General features: G+C 56.5%; 6 protein-coding genes across 6 annotated transcripts; 5 read left to right on the top strand and 1 right to left on the bottom strand.

Annotated features, from left to right (window-relative positions):
• Positions 1-2239: 2239 nt before the first annotated feature.
• On the top strand, positions 2240-3019 carry CTAM01_02215 (uncharacterized protein; the record flags this gene model as incomplete). Its single annotated transcript, XM_060518254.1, has 1 exon — positions 2240-3019. One exon carries the CDS (start codon positions 2240-2242, stop codon positions 3017-3019), a length of 780 nt encoding a protein of 259 aa, XP_060386887.1.
• Positions 3020-3169: 150 nt separating this feature from the next.
• Positions 3170-6159, top strand: CTAM01_02214 (tetratricopeptide; the record flags this gene model as incomplete). Its single annotated transcript, XM_060518253.1, has 5 exons — positions 3170-3326; positions 3380-3583; positions 3643-4052; positions 4107-4508; positions 4582-6159. 5 exons carry the CDS (start codon positions 3170-3172, stop codon positions 6157-6159), a joined length of 2751 nt encoding a protein of 916 aa, XP_060386886.1.
• A 635-nt stretch (positions 6160-6794) lies between these two features.
• CTAM01_02213 (ribosomal protein L3) lies at positions 6795-8221 on the top strand (the record flags this gene model as incomplete). Its single annotated transcript, XM_060518252.1, has 5 exons — positions 6795-6830; positions 6883-6938; positions 7028-7184; positions 7238-7911; positions 7969-8221. The coding sequence occupies 5 exons, from the start codon at positions 6795-6797 to the stop codon at positions 8219-8221; spliced, it is 1176 nt and encodes a 391-aa protein (XP_060386885.1).
• Positions 8222-8618: 397 nt separating this feature from the next.
• Positions 8619-9510, top strand: CTAM01_02212 (uncharacterized protein; the record flags this gene model as incomplete). The annotated part of the gene is made up of 2 exons (XM_060518251.1): positions 8619-9141; positions 9254-9510. 2 exons carry the CDS (start codon positions 8619-8621, stop codon positions 9508-9510), a joined length of 780 nt encoding a protein of 259 aa, XP_060386884.1.
• Positions 9511-10126: 616 nt separating this feature from the next.
• Positions 10127-11929, top strand: CTAM01_02211 (anthranilate synthase component I; the record flags this gene model as incomplete). Its single annotated transcript, XM_060518250.1, has 4 exons — positions 10127-10138; positions 10228-11644; positions 11734-11761; positions 11818-11929. The coding sequence occupies 4 exons, from the start codon at positions 10127-10129 to the stop codon at positions 11927-11929; spliced, it is 1569 nt and encodes a 522-aa protein (XP_060386883.1).
• An 865-nt stretch (positions 11930-12794) lies between these two features.
• On the bottom strand, positions 12795-14747 carry CTAM01_02210 (uncharacterized protein; the record flags this gene model as incomplete). Its single annotated transcript, XM_060518249.1, has 4 exons — positions 12795-13612; positions 13735-14107; positions 14198-14386; positions 14631-14747. 4 exons carry the CDS (start codon positions 14745-14747, stop codon positions 12795-12797), a joined length of 1497 nt encoding a protein of 498 aa, XP_060386882.1.
• Positions 14748-15615: the final 868 nt, after the last annotated feature.

Raw genomic sequence — 15615 nt, 5'->3', positions numbered from 1 at the left:
ACACCAGCCCGCGCAAGAGAAGGGTGCAGTGGGAAACTCTCGGGAAAGGTAAGGTAATTTACAACTGACTAGCGAGCAGTTGCGGCACGGATGAAGTCACATCGGCGTCCTGAGTGGATGGATGCAGCGGTAGCAGCGATGACATGAACCAAACTCAAAGTTCGTCTTTTCTTGTGTTGGTTTTGGCTTCTGGCATTTCTTCGACGGTGCGATCCACTCCCCCGATCAGGATCTTGGAGCTTGGAGAGGAGGGAGGGGGTCGCCAGCCATGCACTCACCTGCCCTGGGCGCAGCCTAGCCCAGCCCAGCTCACTCAGCCAGCCAGCCCGGGCGGCCAGACACACCAGTGGCACCACAGAGCCGGACTCAGACTCGGAGTTTGATGGATGGGTGGATGGATGGTACCTCCCGTCTTCTCAGGGGGCGCTTCCCCGGAGAAGGGCTGGGAAGGGCTACCTATCCGTACCCTTCGGTGAATATTAACCTCCCTGGGCCTGACCTGAGGTGAACGATGAGGTGACCTCCTGGAACTCCAGACACGTGGGACGTGCCGTAATGCAGTTTAGCGGCGGCGGCCTTCAACCGCAGCGTTTCTCCCTTTTCTGCTGGGGGGGATTATTCCATTATCTTTATTATTTCGGTGCGTCGCTCTCTTTCTTTTATTGTTTTGTTTCTGATAATTTGCTCCCTTCTCTGACAGTCGTTTCGGTTGATCTTCAGCGTACCCGTCGAAATCAGTCTTTGCCAACCTTTATTGCGCAGTACGGTCAGAAGCTTGTTAGTCACGATTCAAAATGGTCCGAACGGGACGACTGGAGAGCTGTCTGATTGATTACCCATGGCTATGTGCCATGTCGCGCGCTGGCAGCTGGCTTGAACATTTGCCTCAGGCAAACCCGTCAAGACCCATACCCTCGGTGTTCTTCCGCCACAGTGACTGGGAAAGATCAGAGAGGATGGCGCCGCGATGCGATGCGACATGGCTGTCTCTTGTTTCAAACTGGCTGCGAATGGCATGTCCAACTGGACGGTCGCTGACATTCCTTGTCCGTAGATCCTCGTTTGGACATGCCAGAGGGGGCAGCTACAATAAGGTAGGTAGCTGACTCTAAAGATGAGCGCCAAATGGAGGATACCCGCGCACTTGTTCCGTCCGCTTCCTCTGTTTTTGAGATGCCCCAATCGCACCGTGTCTCTTTTCTGGCACACAACGCAGAAACGTGATAGTGTAACAGAGCATCAACCCTCGCGAAGCGTGGTCCAAGGCTGCATCACGTTACGCAGCAGTATGCGACACTCACATCTGAGTGCGTTTATATGATGGCAGACGGTCACAGTCGGTTTTGAGGCCTTCTTGTCAGGTTTGTTGGAAGCTTGCCTCAGATTTTGTCGGATTATCAATGAGCTTGCAATACCATTGGGGAGCAAGGTTTGGCGATGCCTTGGCATCATGTCTGGCCCTCTCGTTGATTTGACGCGTGAGTTGGGTGAGGGTCCCACTGAAAGCCGCCGCACCGCCAAGTTTGAGAGAGAGTCTAAACAACAGTCGACCACGCGATACCTATTAGGGGCGGCTCATCGGTGTCCTGGGCCATTAACCTCGGAAATGCCAGGTAGCTTGGAGGTGGACTACTTTTGTTATGGCACATGGCACATGGCTCAGGCTCTGGGTTTTGGGGCCATCTCACGTCTTGGTGCATCTGATGACAAACGAAGCAAAGGGCGTCGAGCTGCCGACTCGTACTTTGCAGTAGCAATGAGAAGAAAGAAAAAAAAAGGGGGGGAGGGGGTCGGGTCTGTCTGCAAGATGTGTTTCGCTAGACTCGCAAAGGAATCATCCGCACCCACATCTTTACCACAGATTTCCGCAGTGAGGTCGACGTCTCCATACGCCAAGGTACGTTATCCACCTCTCTGCTCCCCATTTCGGAGCTGCAGGAGCCAAGCACCAAGCAAGCAAGCAACCAAGAGGCCGATGGATGGATGGGTGGATGGATGATGGATGCCTTCAGTGTAAGGTAGCCATGACCCATGGCAACTTGGGAAGTATCCGTACGAATAGAGGAGGGGAAGAGAGGGAGGGACGAGGGGCGACATTGCGTTCAGTGGGAGTGCCCGCCGCCCGCCTCCATGAAATCTGTACGTATGGTACAAAGTACTTTGTACTCGCACTCCGTACCTGGGCCTGGCAGACGGCGTGGACGTGGCCATGGTTATGGACGACGGGGGGGGAGAGAACATGGGCATGGATGGATGGATGGACGGATGGATGGGCTGGGCGGATGGGCGTGAGCGTGAGCGCCCACGGGTGGTGAAGCGTGAGAAAGATGGAAGAAGCGTGGGTGTGGCACCGTGGGTATCGGCTCCAGCTAAAGGGACGCTAGCCAAGTTGCTTTTTCAGATGAGATGGGCTGGCTTGTTCTCCATCCGTGCCCCGTCTTTCACCCCGGCAGCAGCATGCACCCTAATGAGACACCCATCCACACCCCTGGTCCCCATCGTCTCGTTTCGCTCGCTATGGATCAGCTCTGCCGCACCCCGTGCCGTCGCCAAAGTAAAAGAAAAGGAACGGAAGGGTAAAAGAGTACGTACTTTCCGAGGGTTAGGTGAGTTTGCGAGAGTGATGGAACCTATTCTCGCAGCCTCCCAACTTCCCTCTCACCTTCTTTTCCAATTCCCCAACTTCGCCCTGAGCTACAACGGGGGCGCTTCGATCCATCGCTGTCGGGTCTCGCATCCCTTCTTTACTCACAAAACATCATCATTGTCTTGTCTTGAGCGCTTTCTGCGCCCTTGCCCCATCACCCTCATCATCATCCTCTTCTTGTTTGGCTTTTCTGTAGCTTTTTGGCGTGTCGCCGCTCCAGACTTTCTCGCCCAGCCTCCCGTTGACTGGTTGCACGTCGAACCTCAATCCGTTCGATTCGTCGCAACAACTGAGCCCGCGCCCTTGGAAGCCGCGAGCTGTTCCTCAACCACCACAGACAAGACCAAAGACTGTATGGCCTCGCGCTTTTAGTACAAAATCTTTCTCTAAGTAAAACTACCTTTTATAATTGCGACGTCGTTGCTGGTAGAATCTAGCGCCTCTTTGCGCGATCGTCAAGACAATCCATCGACGCATTCACAGGAGCACGCGCACACCTAGTACGCCTCGACTCCCAACACAATGGCAAACCATCACCCTTCGCCAACCATGGCCATGCAGGGGCAGCAGCACGGCGGCCCCCCTGGACCCCCTCCGCCGCCGGGCATGCAGCAAGGGCAGAACTATGCACCTTCGCGACAAATCCTCCTCATGAACGAAGCTGTCTGGATGCAGATTGGTAAGTGCATCGCCATCGTAGATACGCGCAGCTCGTTCTAACAATTGATGCAGGCAGTTTTGCTGAGCTTCTCGGTAACCTCGAGGAGGCAATGAAGGCCTACGATCGCGCCCTCCAAGCAAACCCGCAGTCGGTCGCGGCCATGAATGCCATCAGTTTGATCCTGCGAACGCGCGAAGAGTTTCACAAGGCAGTTGACTACCTGCAAGCAATACTCAAAATCGACAACACCAACGGCGAGGCATGGGGCAGCCTGGGTGCGTAACAAGTCCCCGCCCTATGCTCAACCAACGCGACTCACGCTAACTGCTCACAGGTCACTGCTACCTTATGATGGACGACTTGCAGCAAGCCTACGCCGCATATCAGTCCGCCTTGGTCAACTTGAGGAGCCCCAGGGTTAGTAGCGCTGCCTCCGGCTCTCTGGGTTCTCCAAATACTAATACAGCACAGGAGCCCAAGCTATGGTATGGCATTGGTATCCTTTACGACAGATACGGCTCTCTTGAGCATGCCGAAGAGGCCTTTTCTCAGGTTATGCAAATGCAGCCCGACTTCGAAAAGGCCAACGAAATTTACTTCCGTCTCGGAATAATATACAAGCAACAGCAGAAGTACGGCCAGAGTCTAGAGTGCTTCAAGTACATCGTTAACTCCCCACCCCCTCCTCTCACCGAGGAGGACATCTGGTTCCAAATTGGCCACGTTCACGAGCAGCAGAAGGATGTAAGTATCTCCTCGTCGGCAATTGACAAATACCGCAACTAACGCCCGCATCAGTACGACAGTGCCAAGGCTGCGTACCAGAGAGTTCTGGAACGCGATCCTAGTCACGCAAAGGTTCTGCAACAGCTGGGCTGGCTTCATCATCAGCAGAGCAGCAGCTTCCAGAGCCAAGAGCGAGCTATCGAGTTCTTGGAGAAGTCCGTTGCCGCCGACCAAGGCGACGCGCAAAGCTGGTACCTTCTTGGTCGGTGCTACATGTCTCAACAAAAGTATCCCAAGGCATATGAAGCCTACCAACAGGCCGTCTACCGCGATGGAAGGAATCCGACTTTCTGGTGCTCTATCGGAGTACTGTACTACCAGATCAACCAATATCGCGATGCCCTCGACGCGTACTCTCGTGCCATCCGGCTCAACCCCTTCATTTCCGAGGTCTGGTATGACTTGGGCACATTGGTAAGTGCAAAACCTATCAAGATCGAACAGCTTGGGAAAAAAGAAAAAAAGGCAACGTTACTAACCGACTTAGTACGAATCTTGCAACAACCAGATCAGCGATGCGCTTGACGCCTACCAGCGCGCTGCAGAGCTTGACCCTCAGAACCCTCACATCAAGGCTCGTCTGCAGTTGCTGAGAAACGGTGGCGCCAACGGAGGACAGCCTCCCAGCGCTCCCCAGCCTGCCGATGTCCATCCCCAGGCTTACCAGGTCGGCCCTCCGGCTCCCCAGTGGGGAAGCTCTGCTCCTCAGTCGCAGCAGCAAGGACAGCAGCCTCCTCCGCCTCCGGGACCCGGCGGTCCTGGAAGCAACGGCTGGGGTCGGCTTGCGGACATCAACCCTCCTCCTCAGCCACCCAACCCGTATGAGCAGCGTGGCGAGTTCCGTGGCCCAGCTCCCCCCATGCCGCGACAGCCTAGCCCGAGACAAGAGCAGCAACAGCAGCAGCAACAACAACAGCAGCAGCAGCAACAACACGGTGGTCGCCCGCCGTATCCCGAGCCGCTTCGTCGGATGGCTAGCCCGCCATCTCACTACGCAGGACCGCCGCAGCCGCCTCAGCAGCAACAGCAGCCTCAGGGTCCTCCCACGTCTGCGCCGCGCACCATCAACCCCAACTACACTCAGCCGTCTTCTGCTCAGATGCCTCCTATGAACGTCGGCCCCAATGGCCCTCCTAGCCAGCCGCCTCACTTCCGCGGCACCAACAGTCCCCGGCCTGGCGAGAGGCCCATGCATGACAACCGCATGCCCTCCCCCAAGTCGGCGTACCCCCAACACCAACCTCCTCCGCCACCGCCGTACAGCCATCACCCTGACGGCCCCACCCCCGGACCCATGGAGGCTAATGCCCCGCCTCCACCTCCTCCGGGCTCGATCACCGGAGACCCTGCATCGCAGCGCAATGAGCATGACCGTCCTCCTTCTGTGGGCCCCAAGCGCATGCGTGAGTGGGAGGAGGAGTCCTCTCACAAGCGACCGGCCAACGACGAGAACCGAGCCAGGCTCGACGACGTTCGCCCTCGCCGCCCATCGACTCCTCCGGGACCCCGGGACCAGTACCGCCGCAACTCGTCAGAGGCACGCCGTTTTGAGGACCAACGCCGTGCCGAAGACCAGCGGAGAGCGGATGATCAGAGAAGGGCAGAGGACATTCGGAGGGGCGAGGAGCAGCGCCATGCCAACGACGGGTACCATCCGTCAGAGGCCGCGCACCACCAACCCAACCACCCTATGCCCAACAACCATCTCCCGCCGATGCAGTCTGCTGCTGCGCCGATGCAGAACATCCTCCATGACGGACCGCAGAACGGACCCGGGCCTGCTTCCGGGCCCGCTCCCGGCGTCAAGGAGTACCCCGCTGAAGAGCGCCCGCCTCTTGAGCACACCCCTGCTCCCCGGCCTCCGCAGCCCAGCGAGCCCGAACGTGCAGCGAGAAAGATGGACGTTGATGAGGACTACGACGATAGCGGTGAGGATGAGAAAAAGGGCGCCGCCGCCACTACCAACGGGTCGGGTCCGGCTCCGGCGTCGGGAGAGACTAAGACGCCTACGAGCGCAAGCATCAACGGCCTGATGGGGCCAACTCCCAAGGTTGAGTCGACTTAATGGATCAACGGCTTTGACGTGGTTTGCTTTGTTTTATTTGTCTTGAGGGATCCTGTGTTCTCTTATCGTGTATACCATTTCCTTCCTGTTCCTCGTTCTATCTCCAGAATCCCCTTTCAACGGGATGCTGGTGTGTCTACCTGAGGCACTACGGTAGCTTATGAAGAGAAAAAGTAGTGGTGAATCTAGACTGCTTGAATGACTAAACAATATTAAACCATATTTGGCTTCACTTGTCCAGACCAATCGACCCCTTAAAGGGGCGAATGAACGTGTGCTCTCAGAAAAGTTCTGCATCGTGCAAATGGCGGAGACTTCAAGTGTTTGGCGTGCTCCTTGCTGGGATGCAATCCAGTCCTCAGGTACGTGCCTTCTCTCTACACCTCCACTGATGGAAGATTCAGGCTGATTGTGGACCTCGGAAAAGACGCTTGGACCAGGCAAGAGAGAAAAGTGCGGCAAGTGATTTTTTTTCGTCGCTATTGCGCTCACGTGATTAGGGTGGTGCGTCCCGGCAGGAGGAAATCCGCCCACACGACATTTTTGCAGCCTCAGCTATCCCGACTTTGAGAAATTTCCCAATCGTCACTCCTCTCGATTGAACCCGACAACTAACCTCCAGGTCAATCATCAAGATGTCGCACCGCAAGTACGAGGCACCCAGACACGGCGTCAGTTACACCTATTTCGACAATTACTATAACTTCGGCTAACGTTACTCAGTCTTTGGCCTACCTGCCGCGCAAGCGTGCTGCCCGTCACCGCGGAAAGGTCAAGTCGTAAGTTTTATTCACCACTTTTCGCAATATTTTCTTCGAGACTTGGGCCAAGTGAAGACAGAGGCTGACAATTGCAATCCTTCGCACAGCTTCCCCAAGGATGATGCCAAGAAGCCCGTCCACCTGACGGCCACCATGGGCTACAAGGCCGGTATGACCACGATCGTTCGTGACCTCGACCGCCCCGGCGCCAAGGCCAACAAGAAGGAGGTCGTCGAGGCCGTCTCCATCATTGATACCCCACCTGTACTACCAACGCAGCCCGCTTGGCTCTGTGCCTATGGCTAACAACTCTATAGTTGATCGTTGTTGGTCTTGTGGGCTACATCGAGACCCCCCGCGGCCTGCGCTCGCTCACCACCGTCTGGGCCGAGCACTTGAGCGACGAGATCCGCCGCCGCTTCTACAAGAACTGGTACAAGTCCAAGAAGAAGGCCTTCACCAAGTACGCCAAGCAGCACTCCGAGAACTCTGGCGCCTCCATCACCCGCGAGATCGAGCGCATCAAGAAGTACTGCACCGTCGTCCGCGTCCTCGCCCACACCCAGCCCCGCAAGACCCCCATCAAGCAGAAGAAGGCCCACCTCATGGAGATCCAGATCAACGGTGGCTCCGTCGCCGACAAGGTCGACTTCGGCTACGGTCTGTTCGAGAAGCCCGTCGAGGTTGGCTCCATCTTCGAGCAGGACGAGATGATCGATGTCATCGCCGTTACCAAGGGTCACGGATTCGAGGGTGTCACCGCCCGTTGGGGTACCAAGAAGCTTCCCCGCAAGACTCACAAGGGTCTGCGTAAGGTCGCCTGTATCGGTGCCTGGCATCCTTCCCACGTCCAGTGGACTGTCGCCCGTGCCGGTCAGAACGGATACCACCACCGTACTTCCGTCAACCACAAGGTCTACCGCATTGGCAAGGCCGGTTCCGACAACAGCGCCTCCACCGAGATCGATGTCACCAAGAAGACCATCACTCCGTACGTTTCTGCTCTAACGTGTTGATTTCATAGCAATTTTACTGACATTTTTCACAGCCTCGGTGGCTTCGTCCGCTACGGTGAGATCAACAACGACTTCGTCATGGTCAAGGGCTCCATTCCCGGTACCAAGAAGCGTGTCATGACTCTCCGCAAGTCCATGTTCACCCACACCTCGAGAAAGGCCCTCGAGAAGATCGACCTCAAGTGGATCGATACCTCGTCCGAGTTCGGACACGGTGCCTTCCAGACGCCGGCGGAGAAGAAGCAGTACCAGGGTACCCTCAAGAAGGACCTTGCTGCTCAGTAAATTCCTTCTTCTCATCAAATTTCTTTGTATCATGGTCATGGCATCGGTGTAGAGGGTTCATGTTACTTTTCGGATGGTTTGGGACACCTTTGAGGTTAAAATGAGTGCCGAGAATTCAAAAGTCAAACCAATGATACCTAGATGACCAACCCACTTGTAATCCCTCGTGTGGCTTGTGAAATGTGATTGCAATTGTACTCAACTTGGAAGACAATTGATAAGTAGAAGCTGTAGCAACAGCTACAGTGCGGAGTACAAAATTCGTTCAAAAATGTGGGCGCTTAGTATCGACAGCCAGCCAATACCGAGATGGTGGGGCGGCAAGGTCTGACCAGCGGGAGCGACGTGAGGCGTAGCTAGCCGGCCCCTCGTTGCGTCATTCTATCTGTACCCAACCATGGCGTGCAGCTTCCCGCGAACCAAGTTCGCGACCTTGACACCCCTCAGTACGCTATTCAGCTCGTCCGCAACCCATAAGAAGCGAATGAAGACCACTACCCCGCGAACGCTCTATCGAAATCTCTGTCAACGAACCCTCTCCTCATCGACGTCAATCTCCATCCCGCGCAACCCATTCGTACTACGACGGCTGAGTACTGCGCCAGGCAGCTGCAGCACGAGCAAGGTTCTCCCGCCTCGTCAGATAGCCACCAGCACGTTCTCGACGTATACACACTTGAAAATGTCCGACGCAGACTACGCGGCGTTCCTGGACAAGGCGAACCAGGACCCCAACGAGGGACATGCCACCACGACCAGCAAGAGCAAGGAGTTCAAGGCGCAAGACAAGGGCGTCGAGGTACCCAAGGCCATTCAGGACGTGTTGAAGCAGGATAAAGTGTACATCTCGGACGCGGATGAGCCGTTTGTCGGCGTCGCGCTGCAGTGGGATGAGGCTGGCAAAGGTTTGCCGGACGAAGGTGAGTTGTGCCGTGCCTGCTGCCTCCTGCCTCCTGCCCTTTTCACGCCAGGGGAGGGGAAATATGCCTGCGATGTTTGCAAGACAAAGTGACTAATATATGACATGTGTAGTCGAATTCGCGCAACTTATCGATCACCCCAACGCCGAGAACGCGGACGTGGAGCTCCTGGACCCCGTGGACTGGGACTCGAACGGCGATTACAAGGACGTCATTGAGGCGGTCCGCAAGGCGGGCAAGGGCAACGACGTTAGAGTTTACAAGGTGCCAAAGGGCGGTGTCCGGACGGAGTACTGGCTCGTCACGACGGACGGGAAGGGCAAGGAGGCGAAGCTCGTGGGCGTCAAGGCGCTGTCTGTCGAGAGCTGAAAACTTCTCTTCCGGCCAGGTACCATCAGAGAAAACGCGAGGAAATGTAAGGCGGGACGGCAAGAAATGGGGTAGCCGGTTAGCTTGGTCCTCTAATGGTTTGATGAATGGTGACTGATTGATATGTAGCAAAAACGCAGCTCATGTTTGTACAGCAATAAGGTATCATCAATTATAGCTGAATTCTCGCCTGGAAAGGCGTGTCTTCTTTCTGACCGAACTCATTTACCATACCTTACCGGGGATACGTGAGCTGTCTTGACTCTCTTACTCATTCAGGTCATCGATCTAGACCAGATTGGCGGAGCAATGGGCTGGCGGTGGGGTCCCGTTGTGTCACTGATCCTTGACGCACACGCAGCGGAGGTGCCACTAATGGCAACGCCTTGTCTCTCACCTTATCGAAGCGCAACGGCAGCCAAATTCCGCGTTATCGGACCCTACCACCCTGCCTGGACTATGTGTGACCCCTCCACGTATCGGAGGCTAAATAATTCAATACAAGTCCAACCTTTTGGATGCTGGTGACTCAGATCAACAAACCAAACACACCAACTTGCTCTCCACGCAGCGACTCACCGACATATTCCCAGCTTCGCCAACGGACCGGATCAGAATGTCGGGACCGGTAAGTCTTGCCAGTTCTTCAATTGACCTCCCGCCGGCCTGCTACAAGAAGTCAAAAGACACACAAAAGCTAACAATACCGCCTCACAGCGCGCAGTCGTACCGTCCCTCGAGACGGTCAGGTCCATCCTCACCTCCCCGGCCACGACCAACGCCGCAAAGAAGCCCACGCTCGTCCCCGTCTACCGCCAAATCTCCTCCGACCTCATCACCCCGTCCGCCGCCTACCTCAAGGTCTCGGCCCACCATAAGGACTCGGACTTGTCCTTCCTCTTCGAGAGCGCCGCCACAGAACAAGTCGGCCGCTACAGTTTCGTCGGCGCCGGGCCCCGCAAAGTCCTCGCCACGGGTCCCGGCCATGGCCCTGAGTGCGACCCCCTGCCGGCCCTCGAGGCCGAGCTGGCACAGCACGTAGTCGCCCACGTTCCGGGCTTGCAGCTCCCGCCCATGGCCGGCGGCGCCGTCGGCTACGTGGGCTACGACTGCGTGCGCTACTTTGAGCCCAAGACGGCGCGGCCCATGAAGGACGTCCTGCAGATCCCCGAGTCCCTGTTCATGCTCTTTGATACCATTGTCGCGTTTGACCGCTTCTACGGCGTCCTCAAGGTCATCACCTACCTCCACGTCCCCGAGGACGCGGCCCAGCTCGAGGCCGAGTACCAAAAGGCGACGCAGACCATTGACGAGCTCGTCGCCGTCCTCAACAGCCCCGACATCCCCATCCCCGAACAGCAGCCCATCAAGCTCGGCCAGGAGTACACCTCCAACGTCGGCCAGCAGGGCTACGAGTCCCACGTCACGGAGCTCAAGAAGCACATCGTAAAGGGCGACATCATCCAGGCCGTCCCCTCGCAGCGCTTCGCCCGCCCGACCACCCTCCACCCCTTCAACATCTACCGCCACCTCCGGACGGTGAACCCCTCCCCCTACCTGTTCTACGTAAACTGCAAAGACTTCCAAATCGTCGGCGCCTCCCCCGAACTCCTCGTCAAATCCGAGGCCGGGCGCGTCATCACCCACCCCATCGCCGGCACCGTGAAACGCGGCAAGACGCCCGAGGAAGACCAGCGCCTCGCCGACGAGCTGCGCAGCTCCCTCAAAGACCGCGCCGAGCACGTCATGCTCGTCGACCTGGCGCGCAACGACGTCAACCGCGTCGGCGATCCCTACACGGTGCGCGTGGACCACCTCATGGTCGTCGAAAAGTTCAGCCACGTCCAGCACCTCGTCTCGCAGGTCTCGGGCGTGCTGCGGGCCGGGCAGACGCGCTTCGACGCCTTTCGGAGCATTTTCCCCGCGGGCACGGTGTCGGGTGCCCCCAAGGTGCGCGCCATGGAGCTGATTGCCGAGCTCGAGAAGGAGAAGAGGGGGATTTATGCGGGCGCGGTTGGGTATTTCGGGTACGGGGGCGTTGGTGAGAAGGGCGAGGAGGTGGAGGGTGCTATGGACACGTGCATTGCGTTGCGGACGATGCTCGTCAAGGATGGTGTGGCGTATTTGCAAGCTGGTGAGTTGCTGCTCCCCCTATCCAGTGTTTTCTTGAAGTCTTTTTTTGGGTGGTGAGATGTTTCGTATACTGACTTGTGATGTTCTTAGGTGGCGGTATCGTATTCGACTCTGACGAGTAAGTGATTGTCAGACCCATTACCCCAGGAAGCTGTAGACTGACCTGACGCCTAGATACGACGAGTGGTTGGAGACGATGAACAAGCTCGGCGCGAATATGCAATGCATAACAACGGCAGAGGAGCTTTATTACGACCAGCAGCAACAAGCGGCAGGCAAGTCGTAAGCAAGGTAGATGTAGAAAGCATGAAAAAAAAGTACCCCTATTTGAGCCCTGTTTTAGAAGAAGGGAAAAAGATACCGATACCTTTTGAAGCATTCGACCACTCTCTCCATACCTTCCTTTGGACCCGCGAGGTCCTTCTTGGATTGGTACTCCTAGACATGGGATTTAGAAACTGGTGGTGGAATACGCAAGGTGGAATATACAACGGACCACCCGACCAAGGCACCGGTGATTCAGCGCTTGCCTTGCCTCTATATTCACTCGAGGTCGCTCTTTCGTCAACCAAGCCCAATCGATCCCCATGGTCGAACGGTATAACGCCCTGGTCCGTTAGTAACGAACTTGGTATGAAATCTCGAGAAGTCTGTACACTCCAGTGCAGATGGAGGGTTTCGTAAGGTGGTCTAGTTCGAGTCTCGGACTAGGCACCTGAGCTTTTGTCTTTTTGACCTGTTTTTGGGTTTTTCTTCCTGCTGACGACCCCCCCCCCCTCTTTGTTTACTACGGTCGTCGTCATTCTATGATTACAGTGTAGATAAGAAGGGTCGGCTGGGCAGGGGTTTTGGAGCATAATACATATCTCAACACTTGCGCTCCTGCCTATTCTACTTTGAGTACACATGTGGGACGAATTAGCGGTTATTCATGACAGTGTAGGTCATAAAGTTCCAGTCATTAAAATCTTGATATTGTATTATACGATGTCGCAGATCCGCATATCTAATGCTTGAATCGCCGGGCACCCACCCGTTGTGCTTCCACACAAAAACTCCAGAAAAGACTGTCATGGAATCCATGGTATAAGTGTAAGTGTACCTCTCAACGTAAATGCCTCCCGCCAATGAATCCATCCATCAAACCTAACTCAAAACAAATGATACGAGGGTATAAAAACCGACCCAACACCAACCCCAATCGTCGCCAACGAAGCCCACAACACCGCCCCCGCAACGACGCCGTCCTGCAGGATCCGGAGATGCTTGTTCCGGCTCGCCCGGCTGCGCTCGAACACGCGCCGCCAAAGCCACCGGCGCTCGTACGCGGCAACCCACTCTTCGCCCTTGAAGGACAGATAATTCTCCGCGCCGAGCGTCGAGAGCGCGGGTTTGCGGAGGGGGTCGACGGCGCCCGCGACGCTCTCGCTCGTCGCGGCGCGGCGGTGGGGGACCCTTTCCTTCTTGTTCTTGTACATGCCTGCACCGTTGCCCCGGCCGGCTTCCAGGTCCGGGACCTCCCACGGCCGAACGTGGCGTCTGCGCGCGAGGTGGAGGGGTAGCGAGACGCCGTCGAGGGCCGCGACGAGGACCGCGAGGCCGAAGAAGAGTAGAGGTGTGGAGAGGAGGCGGTAGTACCGCGAAAATGAGGACAGGATGAGCGTGGCGTCGAGGCCGAGGCCTAGGGTGAGCAGCAAGAGACCGAGGAGGCGGAGGAGGTGCGTTGCGGCGCGGTTCGCGTTGGCCATGCTGTGGCGGATGAAGTCCGGGTGGAGTTTGCCGCGCAGGAGGGCCTCTGCTTTTTCAAAGGCCGGGAGGAGGGCCGAGGGGTGCGTTGTCGAGGATGTTGCTTTGAGGACGGCGGTGCGGTCGTCTTTTGTAAGGTTCAGGCGGCGCGGGGCGTCGGCGTGGATGTAGTGTTTTGTTATGGCGTCGATGTCTGCGCGGAAGGGTTGTGATGATGCTGGTGCTGCAGGGAGAGATGTTAGCGAGTTTGAGGTTGGGTTTGGGTTTGTATAAGTGGTGAGAACGAGATTCGGTGATAGCTGATGGGACTAGCATGTCATGAAGCATTCGACTTGGTGGTCTTACCTTGCGGAACTGTCCCCTCTTCCACCTCTTCCTTTTCACCGTCTCTGAGACCAGTTGCTCTAGGGTGAGAGAAGTTTGTTGCCGAAGATGTGTTCCGCGTATGGTTCCCTCCCGCTTTTGCCTGGGCGTAGCTGCTGTCCTCGTCGAGCATCTCGAGAATGTTGCTCACTTTACTCGAGTTTTTGGCCCTCCTCTCCTTGGCAGTGAGCTTCCTGCCGCGGTCCTGATCCCATCGCGGCGCAAGAGCACGCTGCTCGGGCGCCAGAGTCGTCCACGAGTGGACGTAGCCGCAGTACCATAGGAAGAATTGCAGCGGTTCCGCGTCCTGCTCGACGTAGACGAGATAGTCCACAAAGTCGTTTAGTGAGCACGGCTGAAGACATCCGACCGTTAGTCAGAGTCATTTTTGAATTCCAGTCGTCCCCTTGGAATACACATGCGCTGGCAGAGAGATATCACTCACCGATTCCGTGTTATTCCTGATCACTTCTTCAAAGGCAAGTTGGGGCGGAATCCACTTGTCGGTCCGCTTTGCTCGGCGGCGGTAGCGCCGGCAGTCCTCGTCCATCACCGGCGGGCGCCATGGCCGCTCCGGACCGGGAGTCTGATAGAATCTGAGCGACATGTCTTTCCACTCTTTTACGCCGCTTGACTGTGTTGCTCACGGTCTTACAACTCGTGCGTGTGAATGGAACATGTAGACGTGAGAAATACGAGGTGGATGAGCCACAGGCCCAAGACTCGAGAAAGAAAGAAAACTTGGAGCTACGAAATAGAGTCTCTGTCCAGTCTGACACTCAGACCTCTTGAGGATCCGATATGGGGGTGTGTGGGTGAGTGTGTGCTACGGAAGGGCGGGTGGGCTGGCCACACCTATGTATAATACGAAGGGAAACGAGGAAACCAGGGGATCCAACAGAACAAAACACTAGCTTCGAGATGTTGCGTTTGGTGCGTGCCGTGCGCAAGGCCTGCAGCGGGACGAAGGAGAGGCAGACCGCCTGTTCCTGCATGCCGCATCCGCAGCCCAGCCGCGCTCTGCCTCAGCTTCATCCGACACGGGAAGAGAACTTGGCCCGGCCCCCCCAGATAATGACATGGAATATAGAGAAACAGCGTGCCTGTGTGTATGTGTGGCAGAGGGGTCTAAATACCGACCCACCGATGCAACAGAACCACGCGGTGTAGATATCTTGCGCAAGTAATGGAGGGGGGGGAGGGGGTGCCCGGGTTGAACTTGTCTGCGGCCTGGCATGCTCCCCAGCCGGGAAGTGCTACAGGTGGACAGGCTTGGGTTTCCTCGCGGTCATGTTCCCGCATCACGGCTTATGATGTCTTGTTCGCGGCTTGTACGCTACGAGTACGGCTGGCAGTCGTAACACGAGCTGCAGGAACTGAGAGAAGCTGACGGGGGAGACAGGCATCAGGTCCGGCGGATGCCGGCAAGGGCGGGGCATGCCTCTGTCCTGCTTGCTTTCGCTTCTCCCTCATGATCCTCCTCGCGTATCGGGGCTCTAGGGACTCGGGAAGGGGGTCATGTGTCCGCAAGACTTGACACGGGGAAGAGACGGGACGGTGAAGATAGAGGGCAGGAGGTCGCGAGCGCGATCCAAGCCCAGCCCCGGGAGGTTCGCATGCCGGGAAACGGGCACCAGTGAGACGTGATATAGACAAATATAGGGTACGATTCCCACTTGGAGGGAACGAATGATACAACAACCAAATCAGCGGAGGAGTGTAAAAACAAGAGTTGCAAAATGAACGGTCAGCCAGCGTACTCTGACTCGATCTGAGGTAAACTTGTTGCTATGCTGGAGCGTTCGATTCGTCCCCTCGTGTAAGCTCAGTTCGAGCAACGAAACGAACCAACCTGAATAGGCA

Source organism: Colletotrichum tamarilloi (assembly GCF_030869305.1).
Source record: "Colletotrichum tamarilloi strain Tom-12 chromosome Unknown Scaffold_5.1, whole genome shotgun sequence".
Taxonomy (NCBI): domain Eukaryota; kingdom Fungi; phylum Ascomycota; class Sordariomycetes; order Glomerellales; family Glomerellaceae; genus Colletotrichum; species Colletotrichum tamarilloi.
This window is presented reverse-complemented; position numbering and strand designations above follow the sequence as displayed.